Source organism: Triturus cristatus, chromosome 2_1 (assembly GCF_964204655.1).
Source record: "Triturus cristatus chromosome 2_1, aTriCri1.1, whole genome shotgun sequence".
NCBI lineage: Eukaryota > Metazoa > Chordata > Amphibia > Caudata > Salamandridae > Triturus > Triturus cristatus.
The window spans coordinates 871,413,818-871,439,357 of record NC_140581.1 but is presented as its reverse complement, the minus strand read 5'-3'; the positions used below and the strand labels follow the sequence as shown (position 1 = coordinate 871,439,357).

The 25,540-nt window shown below is 45.1% G+C and overlaps 1 protein-coding gene across 1 annotated transcript in view; it reads left to right on the top strand.

Moving 5' to 3' along the window:
* TRPM3 (transient receptor potential cation channel subfamily M member 3) overlaps positions 1–25,540 on the top strand; it is a 1,363,437-nt gene that overhangs the window by 1,252,492 nt on the left and 85,405 nt on the right. Inside the window, exons 18-19 of the mRNA XM_085633017.1 lie at positions 5,454–5,600; positions 15,153–15,281. Coding sequence (XP_085489143.1) covers positions 5,454–5,600; positions 15,153–15,281 — 276 coding nt within the window. The remainder of the gene's footprint in view (positions 1–5,453; positions 5,601–15,152; positions 15,282–25,540) is intronic.

Below are 25,540 nucleotides of genomic sequence, written 5' to 3'. Positions count from 1 at the left end.
CTGCCCTCCCAGCAGAGCTGGGTTACCCCAGGTGCTCTTTATCACCTCTTCAAGGCAGCCTGGCCAATCCACTTAAGTCTGACCAATCAGGACAGACCACTGGAAGGCTAAATCTGGACTTACAAACAAAAAAGGCTTATAACTTCTTGTATGTACACTTTAAGAGAAATTCAACCATATCATATTCTTGAGTTTATTAATACCATTTGGAGAAGTCTTTGAATGGGACTTCTAGCCCTCTCCTATCAAGAGTTATTAGTTAATAACTTCCTACCATGTTAACCTATGTAGCAGTGGATTTGCAATGGGAAACATGACGTGGCCAATTTTTCCAGCACCAGGACTTACAAAAACATATTTTATAAGTAGGGCTCCCGGTTTTCCGTTTAAACGGATTTTTACACATAAATACAGACGGAAAACATTTTTTCCTTTGTCTGTATTTATAAATAGAAACGGAAAAATACTTACCAACCAGCTTTATGGTGTCTATGTGCTCCTGTGGAAAATCAGTGTCTGAGGTGCAAAGGGGCCAAGGAAAGAAATCTGAAACTGCTACTGCGATGTCCTGAAGATTATTCTCCCCTCTAAATCACCCCGCCCTCCCAAGTCTGAACTAAGCGCTCTCCTGCCTAGTGAGACTGATCTGTTAATGAGCGAGCCACTCTACCTCCCAGACAGCAGCAGGCCAAGAGTGCTTATCAGCCTTTATCAATACATCACGGGGTTAATTGCCCCCCCCCCCACATCCTGTCAACACCATGACGATCGTCATCTGTTGTCTCTCCATCAGCTCGTAGTAACTGCCTGTCCGGAGGCATAGTTTAAAGCGCAAAGAAATGGGCGAGCAGCGGGACAGTGATGTTCTTTGAATATTTTCACTGAAAGGGTCCTGGCTGTCAGCAGCAGCAGAAGCAGCGGCCATCCTAAAATGAGTTCGAAACCATATTGGGGCTCGGTGTGAAGAGGGCGGGTAGTTTTCTTTAGTGCCCATGGCCATTCTTCACTGCAAAGCAGTTTTAGTGAAGACAGATATATCGGGTGGGGTCTGCCACTTGACCTCGGAGCTCTGTGGATCTGAACCCCGAAGAAGGTAGCCACGCATCTTAAAGTGCGCGTGAACATCTGCACGTCTGAGGTACAACAGCGCCTGGTTCACAGCTACAGCCCAGATCCAAACACAACACCAAGGTTAATTACAGGGTGGCAAAGGCAAGCATGCATTTCAGGCTCATTGGCACACCGGAGGAGCGAGGTGCAGTGCTCTGCCCAAGTCGCCGTAGTTCCCGTGATGCAGTGATCACCTGGTAATGCGTGCTCGAGCACTCGGATGCAAGGCGGACAGGACACTGGAATACGGCCTCTCCCTGGAGAGCAATGCTCGCTCCCAGCCAAGCACAGAGCCGTCTAATGGAAATTTAGGCATGCAAATGAGTGAGTAGATATCTCCACATCTGAAACCTAACCCTAGCGACTGTCACCAAATGCCGTCTCGAGCAATGCTTGAATGCTAGCCCTCGCAATTGTTCATCGAAGCCCAGGCCGTAGTTCTTTCTTTTCAAATAAATGGACAATCTTAAGTCACTGTACTTTACAGACCTTGCAGGTAGTCTGACTTGCTGCTAACTGTAGCATTTTTAGTACACAGGTATAACCACACAAATACTGAAGGGGTGAGGAGGGCACAAGCACACAGGGGTGACTTGTTGAGTAGCTCTCAGCATGTAAAAGCTGTATAGATGTCTAATCGCTGACGTTCCTCATTTCTGTAGCCCGATCTCTAATTGTATTGGGGAAGTTGGAGCCCATTACAAGTGCATTAATCTTGGTGGCCTAAAGTGTCAACCTGTGGGCTCGGTCTTTACATTTATTTTATTAATTATATGGCAATGGGTGTATACATCAACCAAAAAGGTGGTGGGTGGAGGAAATGGGAGTAGTAGATTTGGAGGGACTTGAACGTTGTGGTCAATTAGCGTTAGTGAGGAGTACAGATGGTGAACCACCCGACTTGCCTGGTCATCACTGCTGTGGGAAAAAACAGGAAGAAATCAGGAATCTTATTAGCCCTGTTTACGTTCCTTGATTTTCACTCAGCTTTATTATCTTAGTCGCACAGCAGGAATTAAGTGACTTCTGTGGGGCTAAGAGTGGATGTGACCCTGTGATGGCAAAAGGATTGTGATGTCACCTTCACTACCCATAGCACTGGGGTGAATTAACAACCATGGATGCGAACATATAGGCTCAAGTCTCGGGTTTGCCTCACCATCCCATGAGTCTGGCCAAATCCCTTAATTCCCCAGTGTCTGTAAAAATGAAAATGACCTTGTGTAAACAAACTGTTGCTCATGTTGAACACTTCAGTACCTTTGTTGCAAAGTCACACTATAAAAAAAAACGGCAAAAAGTGTGCATTGTCTATTTAAATAAATGTGAAAAAATACTAGCTTCAGCATCTTCTTTTGCTTGCCACAAAAATAAATGCGGATAAATACAGATAAAATGATGAAAAAATAAATATGGATAAATACAGACGGAAATGTGAAAAAAATAAATACCATAAAACCGGGAGCCCTATTTATAAGTACTTTGCTTATATCTACAGGACCCCCACCCCATGGGATAACTAAGGGAGACTTTAGGGGTTCCGATTCTGTGGAAATATTGCAGATCCTCCCTCCACAGGGCTCCTAGCATCAAAGTCGAATTTGGGCAGCACTTTATCACAATGTGGGGAGTGAAATGTGAAATTTCACTAAACCCAGGGCATATAAAATTCATTTTATAGGGGTCTACCTTATAAATACCGGACCCTCCATCCCTAGGACACCTAGGGGAGACCCTGGGAGTTCCTAATATGCCAAAACATTGTAGGTTATCCATTTTAAGTGCCCCAAACCCTAAAGTCGAGTTTGAGCACAATTTACTTTTTAAAAGCAGTCCTGCCACCCAGGGCTACTTTTAAAACTGATCTCAGGCTTCAGCAGTGCCCACATTCAATTGCAGAAAAGCTGCTGGCTTCCAAACTGCCATGCCCTATTGTGGGCTAGGGACTTCTAGGTAGTTTTAATCCCCTTGCCCTAATATTTTAATAGGGTCTGATAGGGTAGGTCATGCCAACCACAGGGGTACCCCAAACCTTAGTGTACCCTAGTGTATGTAGGTGTTTTCACTGTATTCTAAATGTCTCTTTCAGCATAGCACTGGCCCTGGGCCTGGTTAGGCAGAGCCCAGGGTCAGTCAGAGTCAGTTACCACCAGTACCATTCAGCAAAAAGTTGGGGGGTGCCCAGGGCACAGGATTAATTTGCAACAGGGCCCCTTTCACACATTACTCTGCGTGAAAAGGGAGTTTCATGGGTGTTGCTGGGGATGTTCCCACGCAACATCCATGGAACCTGACACATTCCCAGATTTACAAAGTGTCAGAATCATACACTTACCCAGGGGAGGCATAGGCGTGGTGCAACAAGGAGAAATACTTGTATTTCTCCTCGTTATTTGCTCTTTCTGTATTCTGCAGCACACATGGAAGGAGCAAAATGCCATTAATGATTGTTTTTGTGCAGGAGGGTCAGAAAGGTGTCCCTTCCTGCACAACAACATCATCCCTGCACCGGAGGCACGCTTGCACCATGGCGCAAGGGTGTCTGCGTTGGCGCACTGCTGTTGTTTGTGTGCAGGGGGAAGGACAGGAATGCGCCATATCTTGCAGATACGGCTCATTCCTGCCCATTTACTTTGACACACGGCAGCACAGCAGTAAGGCTTTCTGCACTGCCATTCTTCAAAATATAGTAAATAAGCTCCTGAAAGTATTAGAAGTGAGATGAAAACTGACTGAAGGAGAGTTGATGTATGACTCCACGCAGTGGTGGGTCTATGTGAGAGAAAGAACAAAAACTTGGTTGCAGTGGTGGCCGGCATGGCTCGCAGGTGGCAGGGTGGGCACGGAAGCGCGGGGATCGCACTGTAAACAAATGTTTGAAAAAATAAACACCTTGCTGCTGGGTCCCGCTACTCTGCTCTCCTCCCCCATGTGGTGGCTCCTGACCCCCCCACCTGTGATGGCTCCTGCCCCCCCCACCTGTGATGGCTCCTACCCCCCCTGTGGTGGATCCTGTCTCCGCCCTGGGTGGCTTCTGTCCCAGTCCTGGAATGGCTCCTGCAGCAAGGGTGAAGTTCTTGATGGGCCTCTTCTCAAAAAGGGCTCAGCTCAAAAGTAATATGAAAAGGTGGCCGAGTGAGTAAGTTAAGGGATGGGTGGATGGCTGGATGAATTAGTGAAAGGGTGAATGGATGCATGAACGATTGAATAGATGGATAATGAGAGAGGATGGATGGATTGATGAGTGAGTGGAAGGATGGATGAGAAAAAAGGTAAATAGCTGGATGTATGGGTGGAAGGGTAGCTGGATGGGTAAAATGGTGGATGGGTGAGTGAAAGGATGGATGAGTGAAAAGGTGGATGATGAGTGAGTGGGTGGATGGATGAGTGAAATGATGGATGGATTGATGAATTGATAAGTGCAAGGGTGAATGGACTGATGAGTAAAAGGGTGGATGTGAGGATGGATGAGTGAGTGAAAGGGAGGGTAGATGGACAAAAGGATGAATAGATGAGTGAAGGAGTGAAAGGATATATGGATGAGAGAAAGAATGGATGAGTGATAGGGTCAATGGAAGGATTCATGAGTGAATGAGTAGATGGATGGGTGGGTGGATGGAAGGAAGGAAGGATGGCTAAGTGAAAGGGTAGATGGAGAGAGAAAAGGAGGATGGATGGATGACTGAAAGGGTGGATGGGTGGAAGGATGAGTGACTGAGTGGATGGATGAGTAAGTGAAAGGATGGCTGGATGGGTGAAAGGGTAAATGGCTGGATGGAGGAGTGAATGGATGGATGGGTGAAATGATAGCTGGAAGGATACATGATGGATAGCTTTGCAAATGGTTGAATATGTTTGGATATGGCTGTGCTTACTTATATACTACTGCCCGACCTCCTCTGATGTGTCTGTAAAACTTACCTATTGTCCTGAAGTTTTGTCCTGAATTTTGACCTCTTGTCCTGAATTTGTGTCCTGAATGTTGACCCTTTGTCCTGAATGTTTACACTCACCGTCCTGAATTTGCACCAATGCCAGTTGGTCATCCTAGTTGATTTCAGTGGGGGAATTGAAGTACTGTACCTGATTAACCAAATAAATGTACACCAGATCAGATGCCAGACACTTTAAGAGATAAAACAAGCCTGTAACCGTAGCCGGGCCTGTGCAAGATTGCTGGAAGGGGGGGGGAGATTCCCTGTGTTGTTCTGACGGGAAGAGGGCAGCCGCTCCTGTTTCGCCATTTCCTGTTACGAGCGCGCCTGGTGCATCTTTGCAAAATGTGTCATACCGTTGAATCACGAGGAAAGAATGACCGTGCCTGTGTGTGTTTTCTGTTGCAGGCCATGCTAACCCGAGGGAACGGGGAATCATCGAGAAAGAAAGATGATGACGACGTTCAGCTGCACACCAGGCACCGCCTGATTCCGCTCGGAAGGAAGATATACGAGTTTTACAACGCTCCCATTGTGAAATTTTGGTTTTACACTGTAAGTTTTTCGACCTGAAACGGTAATGGGTATGAAATTGTGATTGACTGGCTTAAGGACCGCTTGGGTTGTTCATCTCTTCTTATGAACGTAGGCGTGACGGTCAATCTCTTACCCACATGAACAAACAATGTAAAATAAGAACCCAGTGTTGCAAAACTTTTTCTTCAGTCTGATTTAAATTTTTAAATATTTTATTTTTTATTTCAGTGGCACCTTGTAAACTGGTGGCGGAGAGAAGGAAATAGTAAACATGTCATGGTTCCTAAAAATATTCGAATACCATAATAGAGACACATTAGACTGTCTGGAGGAGAACTGATGTTCACATCTGGTTATTCGTGGTCTCAGCAAGAGCCATTTCTCAGTTCACATACATTTTCCTTTGGTCCAAATGGCCAACACGTTTTAGACCTGGCTTAAGATGTGCTTCAACCCCACAAGTAAAATACTGTGGGACAATCTCTTATCAATTGTGATTCCAATTCCAATTCAAGTGCAAAGATTGTAATGGGAATGCTTGCACCTTTGCAGTGGTAGTCAGAATAAACTCTGAGATGCACCCCATCACTTTTTTAATCTGAGCTTTGAGCACATTTTAGGCAGTGAATTACAAGCAGGCACAGCTAGATGTATCTCTTTCTTTGGTTGTGTTAGTGAAGTCCATCTTTGAGTCTCCATGGGAAGTGAACACAAATACCCAAGTTTCAATACTTTTTTTTACTTATGCTTAGCCGTCAAATTCAAAGTTTGCCTTGTGCGAGAGATATACCCTCAGAACTACAAACTGATTTCAATAAGCACTCCGTCACAGCATGCTAAAAATGTGGTTGAAATCTACATTTGCTGGACCAGAAAACCTACCTACTTTTGGAAATTCTGCTCCAACTGCCCCAACCTGTGCCACATTAGATCATGGGCTGTGTTTGTAAGTCCAGTCAGACAAACCTAGGGGCAGATTTACAATAACTGGCGCATCCCTGCATATCAGCAGAGATGCGCCAGTTATTTTGCGTCACGGCTCCGCCACCATGGATGCGCCGCATTTACAATGCGGCGCACCATGGGGCAAAAACGGGAAGATGCGTGATGCATCTGTGCCGTAAAGGCGGCGCATTGCTGGAGTTGCGTCGCAAGCGCGACACAGCTCCAGCAAGGCTCTGGGGTGCCCTATCGTTACAATGCTGCGTCAATCCTTACGCCTGCTTCAAGCAGGCGCAGGGTTTTGACGCAGCATGGGCTCAAAAGTGATTTCACTCAGCCACTTTTAGGAGGCGTTCCTGCGACGGAATGCCCCCCCCTGCGCAGGAACGCCTACTTCTAGCGCAGGGCTTTACAACGGGACGCATCTCCCAGATGCGTCACGTTGTAAATACCCCGCAGCCTGGCGCTGGTTTTGCGCCGCCGCTGCGTCACAAAAGTGACACAACATCGGCGTAAAAGAGGCGCAAGGCGCTTATAAATCTGCCCCCTAGAGTGCAGACTTATTCTCTTGAAAAAATAAGTTTCATGTGTGTTAGTCCGGCCAATCGAATGTCAACAGCATTTGGCCTTAATCACATACAGCCAGCCTGGTTCAGGAGCATTAAGGATTCATGAACTGAGGGGCATATTTACGAGACCCATTGCGTCACTCTTGCACCATGCAACGTGGTGTTAGAGCGACGCAGCATAAAAATTGGATTTATGAAGGTACGCAAGGCCACCGTGTGTGGCCCTGAGTGGCTTCATAAATCTCAAGTAATGTAGCGCAGCACAAATTGCTGCGCTGTCTTACTCTGCGCCAGGCAGACGTTCCATGAATGAAATCTCCATAGATTCTGACCCACTCTCAGATTTACCAGAAGTGGTAGACCTGGGAGTGCGCCAAAAACCTACGCCTCCCCAGGTGAGGCGTAACGAGGAGAAATATGTTTATTTCTCCACATTGTTTCCTATTTCTATGTGTGCTGCATTTTGCAGCTCACATGAAAAGAAGAAAGTGCCTCAGGGGATTGTTTTCTGCACAAAAACAATACATGTTACAACTCAGGGCACCCTTGTAACATAGTGCAAGGGTGCCTGCGCTGGCGCTAGGCAGCCAAAACGGCACCAGCGCTGGGCAAAAGGCAGGAAGGCACCGTATTCTTTTAAATGCGGTGCATTCCTGCCCGGTCCCTGTCACACAGTGCAGCGCACCAAGGTGGCTTGCAGCACTGCGCTGCGTGAAAAACTCATAAATATTCTCCTGAATTTGGTGGCAGGATTTTCATATTGTTTTGCATTTCTCCCCTGATTTCTCTAGGATGACAGCCATACCATTGGTAAAAGTCTGTCAAGCAGACACTTTCAAAACATCTTAAACTACACCAGAATACAGAAATAAATTAGAGTGTGTAATTGTGTAGACTTATTACAATTTTGGAACAGATGGACTATTGTGACTGTGTATCGTGATTTTTGAATAGTGCTTGAGAATATAAAACATGCCCAGTCCTTCTGCATGCCAAAGAAAGAAAAGCGGGCGACACTGGTACAATGGTGCCATAACCTCCGAAGACAGGTGCAGGCACTGAGAGGACTAGGACAATCCTACTAATGTTTGTATTTGTGTGCCAGGAAATGTGGGAAGATTTTTAAAAACGAGTGAGCCATACATTCATGCAAACTGGGTATTAAGTTACAGTTTACAACAAGTGTTCACATGGAACTTATTTTAGAACCAATTTTGTTTTGCTACAGATTTAGATTCTGTGTTGATTTACTCAAGAAAAAGACAGATAATAGTAGGGCAGAGCATATCTGCCATACGGTATTACAAAGAAAAAATGGAAGTAAAGTAGCCCAGTTATTGACTTTCAATGGCCTCAATTGAGCTGAACTGAGTCATATATTTATTCATTTATTCGATTCATGTAGCTATTGTTAGAAATGGGGGTCTCTAGTTTGCAGAGGTAGGTACCTTTGTCCAAATAGGGACCCTTGCTTCTAGTCAGGGTAAGGGGGATACACACTTTAGATAACCCCTGTTCACCCCCTGGTTAGCTTGGCACGAGCAGACAGGCTTATCCCAAAGGCAATGTGTAAAGTTTTTGTACTCTGGAAATTTGGGTTGAGTTGGCGATCGATACGGCAAGCAGCGGCGATCTCTTGATTCGTTGGTTCTTGCAGCCGCGACAGGTGCTACGTTCGCTCAGCAGCGGTGTGGCGAGGCGTGGAGATTCTTCTCACACGGCGGTACTGCATCGGAAAAAACAGCCGCAATAAGAGCAATGCATTGATTCTGTTCTTTGGGTTTCTTTCAGTTCCCAACAGCAGGAACAACCTCCAGAGGCCCACAACTGGAACAGGCAGGTCAGAACTCGCAGCGGCAGAGTTCAGGGGAGCTGGGGGTGAAGTCTTTGTGTCCCTGAGACTTCGGAACAGGAGGCCAGCACACACAGGCCCTTGGAGATCTTCTTCAAGCAGGTTCACAGCAAAGTTCCAGTCTTTGTCCCTTCCTTGGCGGAAACAGCAACTGCAGGCCAATCCCACACAGCACACAGCAAAGGGGCAGTACTCCTCCTCACAGCTCTTCAGCTCTTCTCCTTGGCAAAGGTTCCTCTTGAGTCCAGAAGTGATCTACAGTTCTGGGGTTTTAGGTGTAATACTAACACCCGAAAATGGCTTTGTTCTCTTTGTGCAAGGGTCTCTGAGCCCAGTTTAAACCAGTTCTTTCCTCACTGGTGCAGTATGACCACAGGGGGTGGAGACAGCATTGTGCAAGGGAGACAGGCCCCATTCAGGTGCAAGGGAATCTCTTTCCACCACTACTACTACTAAATGAAGCCAAGTCCTATTCAGCTCAGCTCTGAGTCATCCAAGAAGGGCTAGGCACACCTCAACATTCCCCCCAGTGGCTGTCTACAGTGAATGCACATCAATCAATCAATCAATCATTAGTAAAGTGCACTACTTACCCGTGAGGGTTTCAAGGCGCTAAGGGGATGGGGAATGCTGCTACTGTTCAACGAGCCAGGTCTTGAGGAGTCTTCTGAAGGTCAGTAGGTCTTGGGTCTGTCGTAGGCGAATGGGGAGGGTGTTTTATGTCTTGGCGGCGAGGTGGGAGAATGATCTGCTGCCGCCGGTCACTCTTCGGATGCGGGGGACAGTAGCGAGGGCGTGGTCGGCGGAGCGGAGCTTGCGGGTGGGGGTGTAGAAGCTGAGTCGGCTGTTGAGGTACGCTGGTCCGGAGTTGGGGAGTGCTTTGTGTGCGTGGGTGAGGAGCGTGAAGGTTATCCTCTTGTTGACGGGGACCCAGTGCAGGTCACTCAGGTGGGGTGTGATGTGGGTGTGGTGAGGGATGTTGAGGATCAGGCGTTGCGGAGGCATTCTGGATGCGTTGGAGCCGTTTCAGGAGTTTGGCCGAGGCTCCTGCGTAGAGGGCGTTTCCGTAGTCCAGTCTGCTGCTGACGAGGGCCTGGGTGACCGTCCTTCTTGTTTCGGTGTCACTCAAAAACCAGACAGTCTATCCACAAACAGGCAGAGGCACAGAGAGTGGTTAAACAAGAAAATGCCTACTTTCTAAAAGTGGCATTTTCCAACACAATTTTGAAACCATCTTCACTAAAAGATGTGTTATTAAATTGTGGGTTCAGAGAGCCTAACATTTATTTCTCTATCTTGTCCCAATGGGAAGTTATATTTGTAAGATGTTACAAAGTATCTCCCATTCTATCCTATGGGGCAGATAGCCTTTCAATAGTGAAAAACGAAATTGGCAGCATTTCACTATCATGACGTCACACACACCAGTACATGTTCTACTTTTCACATACACTGCCCCATGCCCCTGGTGGTACCTGGGGCATACCATAGGGATGTCTTACATGTAAGAAAAGGGAAGGTTAGGGCCTGGCAAGTTGGTGCACTCACCAAGTCACCATGGCGGTTAACGAACTGCGCACAGACACTGCAAAGGCAGGTCTGAGAGCCCTTTTCAGGGCTACTCCTGTGGGTGGCACAATCAGTGCTGCAGGCCCACTAGTAGTATTTGATTTACAGGCTCTGGCACACTCAGTGCACTTTACTAGGGACTTACCAGTAAATCAAAGATGCCAATCATAAAAACGCCAATCCATAAGCACAATTCACACAGACAGCATATGCTCTTTAGCACTGATTAGCAGTGGTAAAGTGCCCATAGTCCTAAAGCCAACAAATACAGGTCAGGAAAAAAAGGAGGAAGGAGCAAAACATTTGGGGATAACCCGGCCTAGGGCCAAGTCCAACAGCTATGAGAAGGTGATATGCAGTAAAAGAATATATATATATATATATGACTCTATATCGTCGAACAACAATAACACCAGAGAACAATCTGGCTGATCTTTCATGGATTAATAAATGAAAATGTAGACATCCTTGTATATATCAATAACCTGCTTTCAATTTTAAGTCACTTTATTGTCACATATTCTCTATATGTCTGGTTATGGTTGCTTTACTTGGAATTTCTATATCATGTTTTTTTCTCTTTTTCTTTAAAACAGTACTCACTGAATTTTCTGCGTTGTGAAAAAATACATGTAAAGAGTCAAATATATATTATTTTCTGCATATCTACATCTCCCAGCTATATGATTTGTATAAATGAATAAATATATGACTCAATTGAGGTTATTGAAAGACAACAACTGGGATATTTTGCTTCAAATCTTTCTTTGCAATACCATATGGCAGATATCCTCTGCTCTACTATTATCTGTCTTTGTCTTGAGTAAATCAACACAGAATCAAAATCTGTGGCAAAACTAATTTTTTTCTAAAATAAGTTCCATGTGAACACTTGTTGTAAGCTGTAAGGAAATATGGGCAGAGCAGAGAGCTTGGTCAGCTCAATTTCTCCGTGGGTTTAGTAAAAATGTATGTATTTCGAATGTTCTCAACATTGCAAAGTTCAACGAAGTTACAGAAAGAGATATGATGTTACAGAAAGAGATATACTATTTTACACACTTTATTTCAAGAAATCCTTCTACCTATGGATGAGGATGGAATTTGCCCCATTCTGTGTGTTTGACAGTTTGTTTGTAGCATTTGATCTCACTCTTTCATCTGGGATGTGCCACAAATCCTCTACAGGGCATCGCACATTACTTGTGTCACTGATTTCTTTTTCTGACTGTTTTCACATCAAGTTATTGCCAGAAGCAACAGCGGTGGTGTTGCAGGTGTATTGTCTCATGCAGGGGTGTTACACAGGCCCCTGCAACCCTGGTGGTGCAGGGAGGCCCCACCCTTCAGGAAGCACTCATTCAGCCTTAAGCCTATGAATATCTGTGAGATGCATGAGCCTCAGCGGCCCCCATCACATCCCTCAGAGGGGGACCCCATCCATTAGTGCTACGTCACTGCCCTCATGGGATGGCCCAATGCACCTGTAGCACTTTGTAGGGCTCTCTTGATGGCATTCGGCTTATGGGTTGGGATAGCCCTTATAAGGAGACAGAGACGAGTTGATCTCATGCCCATACCACAGAGTTCCAATGATCCCAGCATGTCGAGCTCTGTCTCTTTGGCTTTTATAATGTTAGTGAGCGATAATGTGTTTATGGTGTACACTGGTGTGTGCCTACCTTGATCACTTAACCCTTTTCGTCATACAACTCAGAGCATAATTGATGATTCTTGTTCCCGCTCCCACATGGTGAGAGTAGTATGAGCTGGCACCTCTTTTTCTTCTATTTTTCCACCTTATTATATCCAGGTCGTTTTCTCTTCTTTGTTTGAATGAGGGTTTCCTAACTTTTACATTGACACTAATTCATTTGAATGGTGGGTTGTCTTCATTTGCTCCTCTTTTCGCTCCCCTTCACAAAGACGTTTTATGTCAAGGGGCCCCTTGATACAGACAGCTCTCTTCTGCAGAGAGTCTGGCCCTGATGACATTGAATAATTCTTTACATACCATTTTCCTCTAGTTTATTTTTAATGTGGGGGATGGATGGTCGTCTATGAGAGACATTTTACAGGGAAATGTTTATGTTTTTCAACACCATCCACTATCCATAAACAAAGTTTCTTTTAGATCAAAACAGGACCTCACATATGAAAGTATGGGCAGAGGTCACAAACATTATTTGTAATAATATTAGTGGGCTTCTGCTGTATAATAATATTGAGAACACACTTCACTATCCTTAAATATTTGACGTAAACATATTTATAATGTGGACCAGTGTATCCGTGTACTGCCTGTGATCTGGTCGAAGAGGGCATGAAAGAGCTGGAATTGCATCATAGAATCAAAACTGTTCTGAACAGGGGCCCCAAAATTACTTTTGGCCCAGGTCCCCCTGAAATCCTTTAGAAGTCACTACCCCCTCATACATGGAAATGGCAGGTTGGATTGACGCTGGAGATGAAGCATTACCATTGAACCATGCTGGCTAACTTTATCACATTATATGTATATACAGATCACATGCAGAGGTAAGTGCGGAGGGCCTCCTTCAGAAAGGTAAACTTACACTGTGGTGTAAGTGTTAGATTGTATTGCTATTTACAAACTCATTTTACAAGTAGTATCTTTATGGTTGTGGAGTCTCAACACTCATAGCGAAGACTCTGCACATATACCATCATCTGACCATAACTGCAAAAAATAATGCATGCCACAGCTGTTGTTTCTCTCTACCTGGCAATTTTAAATATATTATGAGGCAAACTCACTTGAGAAAGCTGGACAACATTAAGGGCCTCATTTATGAGGCCCCTTGCGGCACTGGAACGCCACTTTTTCTATGTTCTGGTGGTACACTATGCCCCAACATATTTACATGGCCACGTAAAGGCAATTTATGTGGCTTTTCATGGCCTTGTAAATATGTGCCCCTTTTATGCAGAACACTGCGTAAATGGGGTGTTCCTGGGGGGTGGCTGTGGGTGTTCCCAGGCAACACCCATGGAATCTGACACATTCCTAGATTTACGAGATATCGTAAACCTGGGAATGCGTCCGAATTTAACGCCACTCGAGGGGTAGTGTTCCGGAGGCGCAACAAGGAGAAATGTTCTAATTTCTCCTCGTTTATTCCTATTTCTATGTGTGCTGCATTATGCAGCACACACAGAAAGAGGAAATTGCATGAACTTATTAATTTTGTGCAGGAAGGTGTCCCTTCCTACACAAAATCAATGAGCCCCGCAACGCAGGCACCCTTGCGCCATGGCACAAGGGTGCCCTGTGTTGGCTCATGGCAGCCCATTGTGCGCCAGATCAGGGGAAAATGACAGGAATGTGCTGTATCTCATAGATACGGCACATTCCTGTTCTTTTGTTTTGACGTAGGGCAGCGCTGCCCTACACCAAAACCTCATAAATGAGGCCCTAAGATTGTAATGTGTTCTGTTAGGCAAGGAAATGGACAGATCCTCTGGATCAGAAAGTCTTTGTTTATGATAGTATCTGTGTGAGTTTCTCTTTCAGTTGATTCGCTGTATATATTCCCTCTTTTCTAGAACATGAGAACGTATATGAAGCTTAATTGACATTTGGATAGTAATGGCAGCTCCTACAGTTTGTGTTCCTAATACAGGGAAAAATCCAATAGTGGAATTTTTTCCACCATTTGGATAAAATGAAGAAAAAAATTCATATTTAAATGTATTTTTTATCATTGATGTGTTGGGGGAGTCTAGTCATGAATGTTTGTTTTGCAAAGGCACCTAGGCCCAGATGTATCAAGGGACTGTGTCGCCCTTGAATCACACTAGGCGAGACAAGCCCTTAGGTAAGATTTAATGTGTAACGCAGCGCCACCTTGCATGGCTCTGTGTGGCATAGTAAATCTGGAATAACGCAGGACAGCGCAAGTCGCTGCCTTGTGTTACTTAGTGCGGGGAAGGCATTCCATGGGTGGAGTTTGGGTATTAGCGCAGGGGCGTAACAAAGGCCCCCGCAGCCCCAGCGGTGTGGGGGGGGCCCGAGCTCCAGAGGGCCCCTTCAGCCCAGTACTCTGTCAGCAGAACTCCTGAGTGTGGTCGGAGGGGGCCCCCTTCATGCACTGTGCAGGTGGGGCCCCTTAAGTTTTGTTTCGCCACTGTGTTAGCACGCACCAACCAATGTTTTTTTTTACTGAGACTAGTAGACCTGGGAATGTTTCAAAATGCTAAGCCTTCGCAGGTGAGGCGTAATGAGGAGAAATATGTTTATTTCTCCTCGTTATTTCCTCTTTCTACATGTGCTGCAGCCTGCAGCAGACATTGAGACAGGTAAATTCCTCTGGGGATTGTTTTTGTGCCGGACGGTGGCCCTTCCTACACAAAAACAATCCTTGCTGTAACACAGGCACCCTTGCACCATGGCTCAAGGTTGCCTGTGTTGGGGCTTTGCAGTCACAAGTGAGAGAGCACAGGAATGCGCCATATGTGAGTATTTATGGCACATTCCTGCTCTCACCATTTGATGCAGCGTAGCAAGTTGTCTTGCTGTGTTGCACTGTACCAAATGTTATTAAATCTGGAACCCCTTCTTTCCAAGAAGATGACCCAATATGTGCATGGCCTGACCAAGTCCACTTTCTCATGCAGATGGCTTACATTGGGTACCTGATGCTGTTCAACTACATCGTGCTTGTGAAGATGGATCGCTGGCCTTCGATGCAAGAGTGGATTGTCATCTCCTATATATTCACTCTGGGAATAGAGAAGATGAGAGAAGTAGGTGTTTCTGTAAAATACTCCAGCTATGGTTGATGTTAAAGATTGTTCCAACATATTCACATCCCATACTATAAGTGACTAGGGGCAGTTAAGAAACTTTGAAAAGCAACTGTACATTTTGTTGAGTTTTCCAAATGTAGGTGAATGGCGATATTATGTAAATGAAGCGTATAGAAATCACATTTCCACTTCAGTTCTCTACATCAGTCAACAAGTTTCGACCATAAGCCAAAGCAAAAAATATGGCTTAAAATCAACTATTATTGCATATCTTTTCAGAAAATGATTAAAAGGTGTTCGATTAATGTGGGATTCCTGGGTTACTATGCTACACACATATTTAATGATTCCACACGAAACATCTAGCTATCCAGATATTCACATCTGTAAACAAACCTGCCATTAGACCCTGATAAGTCTTAACTTTTGGGAGCTAACAAGCGAAAGTGGCTTATCGGGAATGTCAATGCCAGATAGAGGAGTCTGAGAAGGTTAGTGAAAGATAAAAAGAAAAGGTTCAGGAATTGTGGAAACTCACCAGAGACAAATTCAAGTGACATTGAAACCAGCTAGTCACAATGCAAAACGAATTGAAAGGACATGAAGAATATTTTTACAACCACTTATGGAAGGTTTTATTATGGTTAAGTAGACATGTTAAATTACATCAGGCTTGCTCTTTCTTCTAAGCATGCCATCTCAAAGTACTCCCTTGAGCCAGAAGCCAAGCACAGCTGCTCTCAGAAAAGACTGCTATTTAGTTACTAGTTAAGAGCAATTCAAATAGAACCAACTAAAGGAGATTTAAAAAAAAATGAAGTCCCTGATTGTTCCTTTCCAGGAATGCTCTGGGGTCACAGCAATTATATTTATATGATAAAGTACCCTCCTGCACACATTATAAGCAGTTGTCATGGAATTCCTATAATACATAGACACACCATTTGCCTTCTCACAACACTCTGTAAATCTTTGCTGTTTTGCCCATTCTTATTAAAGATTTACTGTGTTTGCAGACACATGGAATACATTTGAAATCTGTAATGTAAAAATAAAAGCATTAATATGTAAGATTTGCCACCATAAATTAAACAGATTAATGTATGCCATTTTTAAAAAGCATTGTAGTTCAGAATGTGTTTTGCCATGGAGATAGATTCCAGCTTGCATGTAACAAGTTCAAGTAGTGTAATAAACAAACAGACTACCTCAAATGGCACATAATCATTTAATAATGGAAGACTTTTGAGGGTATCCGGAGTAAGGTAATCTTGAGGCACAGAACTTTGTTTATTTTTTAAGCTATGTGTAGCTATGCTTAGTCCACAGTATTTATAGTTAAAAATCATTTTGGTCTCTCACGGATAGGGGGTATGGGGACCTTTGGGCAGCCGTTCACACCATCTGCTGCTAGAAGCTTTGAACCAGCACACAGAATCATCTGACCCGAGGACTGTCTCCTTCAAAACCCACAAAATGTTCTCTGGGCCCCTGCCGCTAAATGCCTGCTCACCCCAACACTATATGGGACCATGACCAGCAGCAGGTGACCCCCACCAGCCAATCACCTGCAGTGTTCTGTTTGAGAACCCCATGTACCCACTGTCGGGTACCTCACTCTAATCACAGGAGGATGCAACACTGCAGGGGTAGTCTTACCATCTTCTGCTACAGAATGGTCTGCGCATGAATATCTTCGAGCAGGAAAATGGTAGGACTATTGCCACGGATTTAGTAGGTGGAGGAATGGGACAAACCTCGGGCATTACTTGTAGCCTAAATTTGTCCGACTCAGTCCAGCTACGTAAGTGTAGCTGAAATTTCACACACTTCTACAGCTTTTTAAGGAACATTTCAGAAGAAAGAGCTAAAAATCAACCTCTCACTATTTTTGTGTAAAAAAATTCATCATTGTGACATCACAACTGTTGTTATTAAAGGTGACTTATGATGTGTAAAAAATTGGAATACTGGTTGAGGCGGTGAGGACCCCCCTCAAATAATCATCACAATCCTTGTCAGAATGAACCACCAAAGCCACTGATTAAACCTGTGCTTAACTCTGGTAACATGGCACAAAGTAGTCAGGATTAATTCAGAGGCAATGTGTAAAACAGTATAAAGTGAAAACACAACACAAGAAAATATCGCACCTTTCAGGGCCGGACTGGCCGTAGCGGGCACCGGGCAATCCCCCGGTGGGCCGCACGGGTAGGGGACGGTTTTGGGCCCCTGGGGGCCGTTTTTGTTACAGGGCAGTTTTTGCAGCATAGTTGCAAAATCGGCCCTGTAACAAAATCGGCTGAAAACTGGCTGTGGCAAAGAGCTCAGCGGCACTCCCAACCCCCCGGGAAATATGGCACCCGAGCACTTTGCCAGGGCCGGTTTTGGTTCCCAGTCCGGCCCTGACACCTTTTTAGAAACATATTCTATTAAATTCAATGACACCAAAACGACAAAAATCAAATGAGTTGAATTGGTGTTATGGATTTTTAAAGTTTAAGGTGAAAATAGCACCAAATAGGTGTGATGCTCCAACTGGGGGTATCTGGTCACGCTGGACTGGGACAAAGTCATAAGTTCAGGCCAACCACAATAGAGCAGCAGTCGGGTAGAGAACTAGGTGCAACCATCTAGGAGTTGAACCTTTTGTCCTTGATTTGGAGCTGTGCAGTGCTACAATGTGAGGCTCTGGCTCGTGCTGCATAGAGTCCATTGTGTCGCTAATTAGGAGCAGTGAGGTACTGTGATGCAAAGCTGTGCATTGCATTGCCCTGCAGCGGTCTATGCCAGAGACAGTGAAGTCGCCAATCATGAGCTGCCGGATGTTGCAATGCGAGAATCTGTGTTTTACTGTGCCGTGCTGCATTGGATCCGGTGAAGCCTCAGACCAAGAGCTGTGAGGTGCTGCGATGCCCTGTGTCATCCTGCGCTGCGCTGCATCAGTTCTGGTGAAACCTTCAGTTGAACAGGGACTTCAGCCAAGGGTCCAGGACCTTGAGGACAGTACATGGGTGGTCAGGACTCTTTCACATGAAGGCCAGCAGAGGGGACCATGCCAGGTTCAGTTGGGAATGGTCAGCTGGAAAGCAGTGGAGGCCTCTCGAAGCTTGTTTTGTACGTGTAGCTGACTTGAAGGCAAACAGGTCCAATCTTCCTTCTTCAGACAGCAGCGCAGTCTTTCTTCTGAATCTTTTAAGATAAGGAGTGTTTAGGTTGTAGGTTCTGGGGTGCCACTTTTATACCCAGTGCCAGCCTGTGAGCGGGGTTCTTCCTTTACCCCTGGGTTTAGCTCCAGTCTGTCTAGTGAAACAAAGGACAGACAGGCCCATGTCTGAGTGGCATTTGCCAGTGATAGGATAGGCGTCTTTTTAAGTCAGAAAGGGGCCGGGTGCAGCCCTCAGGCTACCCATTGAAGCCCAGGAGCAGGTTGGGTACAAACCCCCAGGCCCTCCTGCTCAGGAGAAGAACACCCTTCCCCATTAATGGGCTTTTTGGCCACTGTCTGGAAGGAATACACATCACACCACAGTAGAGCCATTAACATCCATGTGACCCTGCACATTGGCATAAAGGCACATTTAGTTTAGGCAGAAAAAGGCTACCTTTCTATAAGTGGTATTTTGAAAATAGTGATTTAAAATCCAGCCTTACCATTAATAAGGATTTTAAAAATTATAATCAAAATGCAGTAATTCTGATAGAGACACTAGTATATCTCCCACTTCCAACATCTTATTTAATGACTGGATTCTGCAGTATTCTGCAGTATCTACGCCATGCTGCCTCCTTGTGGTGTGCCTTTGGAATGCTCTCTGCGATTGACATGTTAGTTGAGCACAGTATAAAGTCGCTCTCTTGCTCAGCCAGCATCCTCTGCTTGAAGCCTAGAGACATTACACCACATTATAGCCCATATTTCCATCACACTGAACTCCACCCCATGATAAAAACCTGTCTTTTAAATTACAGCTTTGACATTACTGAATTAAATGATTGAATATTAATATGTTGTATTTGATTTTTTTAATTTACAACTTATGGTTAACCTTAATGACATCAATATGACTGTGGGCTCGGAGAGAAAAAGGACATTTAGAATATCAGCACATCCAAAGTAGCTTTTAATTTTATAGAGGGAATAAACTGCAATGTAACTGTTGAGCATTCAATCATCAAGATCTAATTTACCGTCCATTTTGCTTGCATTACTGTCAACATGTTTTGTCTCACCTGATTCGCACTAAGGCTTGTCCTAATTTAGCAAGCAATTGATGTGACGTTTATGTCTTTAATTTACAACCAGCATGTCTGATCTTTTCATTGAAAAGATAATAATGAATAATACATTTATACAAGGGTAAAACGAATACGTGTAGCTGTGCATTTTTTAACAAGAAGGGACAAGGAACATTCAGGTTATGTCGGACTATAAGTAAGCACATTCTTTTCAGATATGATGGAAAAATATGATATGTGCGTTTTTCGTTCCACCGCTGTGGGAAAAAAAGAATTGAGGGCGAGAGAGGAAAAGGGTAAGAAGCATATAGATGTTTGATTAACTTTCAGAAGTATGACTTAGGAACTGATGAAGAAAGGATGACTGCATGAATTGGCCATATCCGTACTCTTGCGTACACATAATTTAAGTACAATTGGTCTTTTCATCTAGTCAACAAGGGCATCAATGGTCGACAGTGGTATTTAGATATGCACATCTTGAGAGGTGTACACACTCCTATTAGCTTCAGAATAAACCTCAGGTATGCTGTGAAAATCTCTACACCTGCAGCCTGCTAAATTGTAGTCTCTCTCCCAGTCCTACTCTGGCACGGTTACTCTCCTAACAGCTATATGCTATTTTACCCATACCATATCTTGCTATTGATTGTTTAGTTAGCATATATGCCATAACATTTGTAGCAATAATAACAGTGCAGTAGTAAATACACAAATGATAAACAAAAGAAATTGCAGCATTTCCAATATTTTAAGATGACTACATTCCACTAACTAATTTCAGGTTATACATGCCAATCAATCTTAAGATTTAGGCTACAAATACATTTTGGTTTTGTTAAAAGCCGTGCCACACTTGTAATTGATAAGACATACGCCCCAAACTTGCATTGGTGATATTTCATCATGCCTAAGTAAGATTTAAAACGCTAATCGGCATACTTGATTAAATACTGGCATAGGTATTCAGAGGCGGGAGTAGGACTTTCAGATGCCTTCATGTTGCTGGCAGTCCACATACAGCTTGCACGGACATATATGTCTCCGGATTGACCATTCTGAACCAGAGGACAGGTGCTGTGAAACAGGTTACAATCAAAAATAGCTTGAACAGTGGTGCGAGCTGTTTAAAATGTAAGTGCTTGGTCTTCCAGTGGGATGGTGCATCCAAGAACAAATGACAACATAATAGTCTCACAGCCTCACTATACATCTTAATAAATATCCATCCTCTTCCCCTTCCCCCAAGTAACCCTTTACAAACAAAAAGCCAATCACAACTGTCCTCATACAAACATCCCGCATCCAACCAACATTCATACGCCACTATAGTACTCTTATTTCATTCCGAAACTCCCACCCGCTGGGTCTGAACATAACTAAAGTTTCTTTGCAATAACTTTCAACTTGTGTAAATAACCGCTAAACCACCTGATCATCATCAGCGACAAGTAACAATCCACCCTACCCTTGTGCACCTGGTTCCCCAAAATCCACACAATATACTACAGAAAACTACAAAACTCCCATAAAAATCAGGCCTCAAATAGCCCCTAAAAGGAGAAAAAGAAACAGAGAAAAAAACTAGAAATATGGAGGGAGGGGAAAAACGTAGAACCAACCAAGCCAGCCGGTGTATAATTTCACCTAAAAGGGCCCATAAAATGGCACATAGTGCCACATGTCCTGTCTCTATGAAGACCATTGGCCCCGCGCCCCTTAACCAATCATGCTACCATGGAGGAAGTTCCCGCCCCTGACAGAAAATAGAGGGCATCAGGAGGCTATGTTTAGAAAGAATGGAAAATGCCTTATTGTGAGTAGACGCAAGCGACGTCTCGATCTCCCTGGAAGTGTATACACTGTAGGAGTGTATTGGTGATACTCAGCGGTGGACAGAACTAAGGTCTATACGAATTTAGGAGTCTACACCCAGATACTTAGGACTGTGACTAATTCCCCCTGTGGGTTATGGTTGTGTTGGGTTACCCATGTCCTGATGAGGCCCGACTCAGTGGGCTGAAACGAGTCGACCAGAAGAAAAGGAGGAGTCCATTTATTTGAAATGTGTATTTAGGAATTTGTTAACACACACTATACAAGTGATTGAACAGAGGGGGAGTTTCCCTTTGCTTTTATGGTGTGTCAAAAGGATTACCCCCCCCCCCGATTGCATATATAGTTGTAACTGGGTCTAAATGGGTGGGTACAAAAAGGTGTAGGAACGTTTGGTTGCACTTTTCGGTTTAGTATGTATATTGTTATTTTTTTATGTACCAAAATTGATATATGAAGAGGAATTCTTTTTTGTAGATATCTATATCAAAAAATGAATTAAAGATATGTGAAACAATTGAGCATGACCTTGTGAGTAAGCAAATTGTTTACAAGTTAGAATTGGGGACTAGGCTCCCACGCAGGGGACTAATTTATTTGTTTCTGGTGCTGAATAACTTGTGTATATTTATCACCTCTTTTTGTGTCTGTTTGCTTTTGCCCAGATGTGTCTTTGGGGGGATTAGGGCATAACCCTCTTTTTGAATGCCATTCATCCTTGGGCGCTACCACCAGCGTGAAGATCCCGTGGTGGTAGGGTAGTCTGCCGACATCCCCAAAACTCCCATTGGGTGTAATGGCACATCCAAGAACAACTGACAACATAATAGTGTGGAAAAGGATGCTTTAATGAAACAGGTGCACAAGCATTAAACTCCACCTAGGCTACACCTTACATACTAATCGTCAAAGCCCTGCCTCACTATACATCTTAATAACTATCCATCCTCCTCCCCCTGCCATAAGTTACCCTTTATAAACCAAAGGCCCGTCACAACCCTACTCACTCAAACTCCCTGCATCCAACCATCGTGCATACACCACTGTTGTCCTCTAATTCAATTCAGAACCCTCCTCTCCCCAGCAAACTGAGTCTTAACATGGCCAACACTTGTAATAACTTTTAACTTGTGTAAGCAAATGCCACCAGAAAAACCCAGAGTTTTTCTGTCCCCTTAACCCCTGTAAGAAAACTATCTACAACCCCACTGGCAAGTGTAGCAAACCTGTACAAAAGGGGGTGGTGATGGACGGAGCATCCGAACCAATCAAATACTCACTCCCAGTCAACAGATCTGGGTTTGATCCATCACCGTTCTTTAGCCCACTCTGCCACCCCAGTTCAGACATGGCCATATGCAAATCAGTCTGACCCTGTGCCTCATGGGAACAGTCCAGCCCGAACTACCAAGCCATGTCTTCCCTGGACCCGAAACAAGCTTCCTAGCTCCGTCCATCACCACCTCCTTTTGTACCGCTTTGTTCGCCATAAGTTGGCAGGGTATGCTCAGACGTGAGTCCCTTGCTCACTTTGCCACTGGATTCAAGCAAGCCTGGCTGAAGACGGCTGAAATGCCAGAAACCGGTCCTAGGAAGCTTGTTTCCGGTCCAGGAAAGGCATGGCTTGGCAGTTCGGGCTGGACTGTTCCCATGAGGCACAGGGTCAGACTGATTTGCATATGGCCATGTCTGAACTGGGGTGGCAGAGTGGGCTAAAGAACGGTGATGGAATAAACCCAGATCTGTTGACTGGGTGTGAGTATTTGATTGGTTCTGATGCTCCGTCCATCACCACCCCCTTTTGTACCGCTTTGTTCGCCATAAGTTGGCAGGGTATGCTCAGGCGTGAGTCCCTTGCTCACTTTGCCACTGGATTCAAGCAAGCCTGGCTGAAGACGGCTGAAATGCCAGAAACCGGTCCTAGGAAGCTTGTTTCCGGTCCAGGGAAGACATGGCTTGGTAGTTCGGGCTGGACTGTTCCCATGAGGCACAGGGTCAGACTGATTTGCATATGGCCATGTCTGAACTGGGGTGGCAGAGTGGGCTAAAGAATGGTGATGGATTAAACCCAGATCAGTTGACTGGGGGTGAGTGCTTGCAATGTTCAACACTACGTCCATCATTTCCTTTGGTTTTTGCTTTGTTCGCCATAAGTTGGCAGGGTATGCTCAGATGTGAGTCCCTTGCTCACTTTGCCACTGGATTCAAGCAAGCCTGGCTGAAGACGGCTGAAATGCCAGAAACCGGTCCTAGGAAGCTTGTTTCCGGTCCAGGGAAGACATGGCTTGGTAGTTCGGGCTGGACTGTTCCCATGAGGCACAGGGTCAGACTGATTTGCATATGGCCATGTCTGTACTGGGGTGGCAGAGTGGGCTAAAGAACGGTGATGGATTAAACCCAGATCAGTTGACTGGGGGTGAGTGCTTGCAATGTTCAACACTACGTCCATCATTTCCTTTGGTTTTTTGCTTTGTTCGCCATAAGTTGGCAGGGTATGCTCAGACGTGAGTCCCTTGCTCACTTTACCACTGGATTCAAGCAAGCCTGGCTGAAGACGGCTGAAATGCCAGAAACCGGTCCTAGGAAGCTTGTTTCCGGTCCAGGGAAGACATGGCTTGGTAGTTCAGGCTGGACTGTTCCCATGAGGCACAGGGTCAGACTGATTTGCATATGGCCATGTCTGAACTGGGGTGGCAGAGTGGGCTAAAGAACGGTGATGGATTAAACCCAGATCAGTTGACTGGGGGTGAGTGCTTGCAATGTTCAACACTACGTCCATCATTTCCTTTGGTTTTTGCTTTGTTCGCCATAAGTTGGCAGGGTATGCTCAGACGTGAGTCCCTTGCTCACTTTGCCACTGGATTCAAGCAAACCTGGCTGAAGACGGCTGAAATGCCAGAAACCAGTCCTAGGAAGCTTGTTTCCGGTCCAGGGAAGACATGGCTTGGTAGTTTGGGCTGGACTGTTCCCATGAGGCACAGGGTCAGACTGATTTGCATATGGCCATGTCTGAACTGGAGTGGCAGAGTGGGCTAAAGAACGGTGATGGATTAAACCCAGATCAGTTGACTGGGGGTGAGTGCTTGCAATGTTCAACACTACGTCCATCATTTCCTTTGGTTTTTGCTTTGTTCGCCATAAGTTGGCAGGGTATGCTCAGACGTGAGTCCCTTGCTCACTTTGCCACTGGATTCAAGCAAACCTGGCTGAAGACGGCTGAAATGCCAGAAACCAGTCCTAGGAAGCTTGTTTCCGGTCCAGGGAAGACATGGCTTGGTAGTTTGGGCTGGACTGTTCCCATGAGGCACAGGGTCAGACTGATTTGCATATGGCCATGTCTGAACTGGGGTGGCAGAGTGGGCTAAAGAACGGTGATGGATTAAACCCAGATCAGTTGACTGGGGGTGAGTGCTTGCAATGTTCAACACTACGTCCATCATTTCCTTTGGTTTTTGCTTTGTTCGCCATAAGTTGGCAGGGTATGCTCAGACGTGAGGCCCTTGCTCACTTTGCCACTGGATTCAAGCAAGCCTGGCTGAAGACGGCTGAAATGCCAGAAACCGGTCCTAGGAAGCTTGTTTCCGGTCCAGGGAAGACATGGCTTGGTAGTTCGGGCTGGACTGTTCCCATGAGGCACAGGGTCAGACTGATTTGCATATGGCCATGTCTGAACTGGGGTGGCAGAGTGGGCTAAAGAACGGTGATGGATTAAACCCAGATCAGTTGACTGGGGATGAGTGCTTGCAATGTTCAAAACTACGTCCATCATTTCCTTTGGTTTTTGCTTTGTTCGCCATAAGTTGGCAGGGTATGCTCAGACGTGAGTCCCTTGCTCACTTTGCCACTGGATTCAAGCAAGCCTGGCTGAAGACGGCTGAAATGCCAGAAACCGGTCCTAAAAAGCTTGTTTCCGGTCCAGGGAAGATATGGCTTGGTAGTTCGGGCTGGACTGTTCCCATGAGGCACAGGGTCAGACTGATTTGCATATGGCCATGTCTGAACTGGGGTGGCAGAGTGGGCTAAAGAACGGTGATGGATTAAACCCAGATCAGTTGACTGGGGGTGAGTGCTTGCAATGTTCAACACTACGTCCATCATTTCCTTTGGTTTTTGCTTTGTTCGCCATAAGTTGGCAGGGTATGCTCAGACGTGAGTCCCTTGCTCACTTTGCCACTGGATTC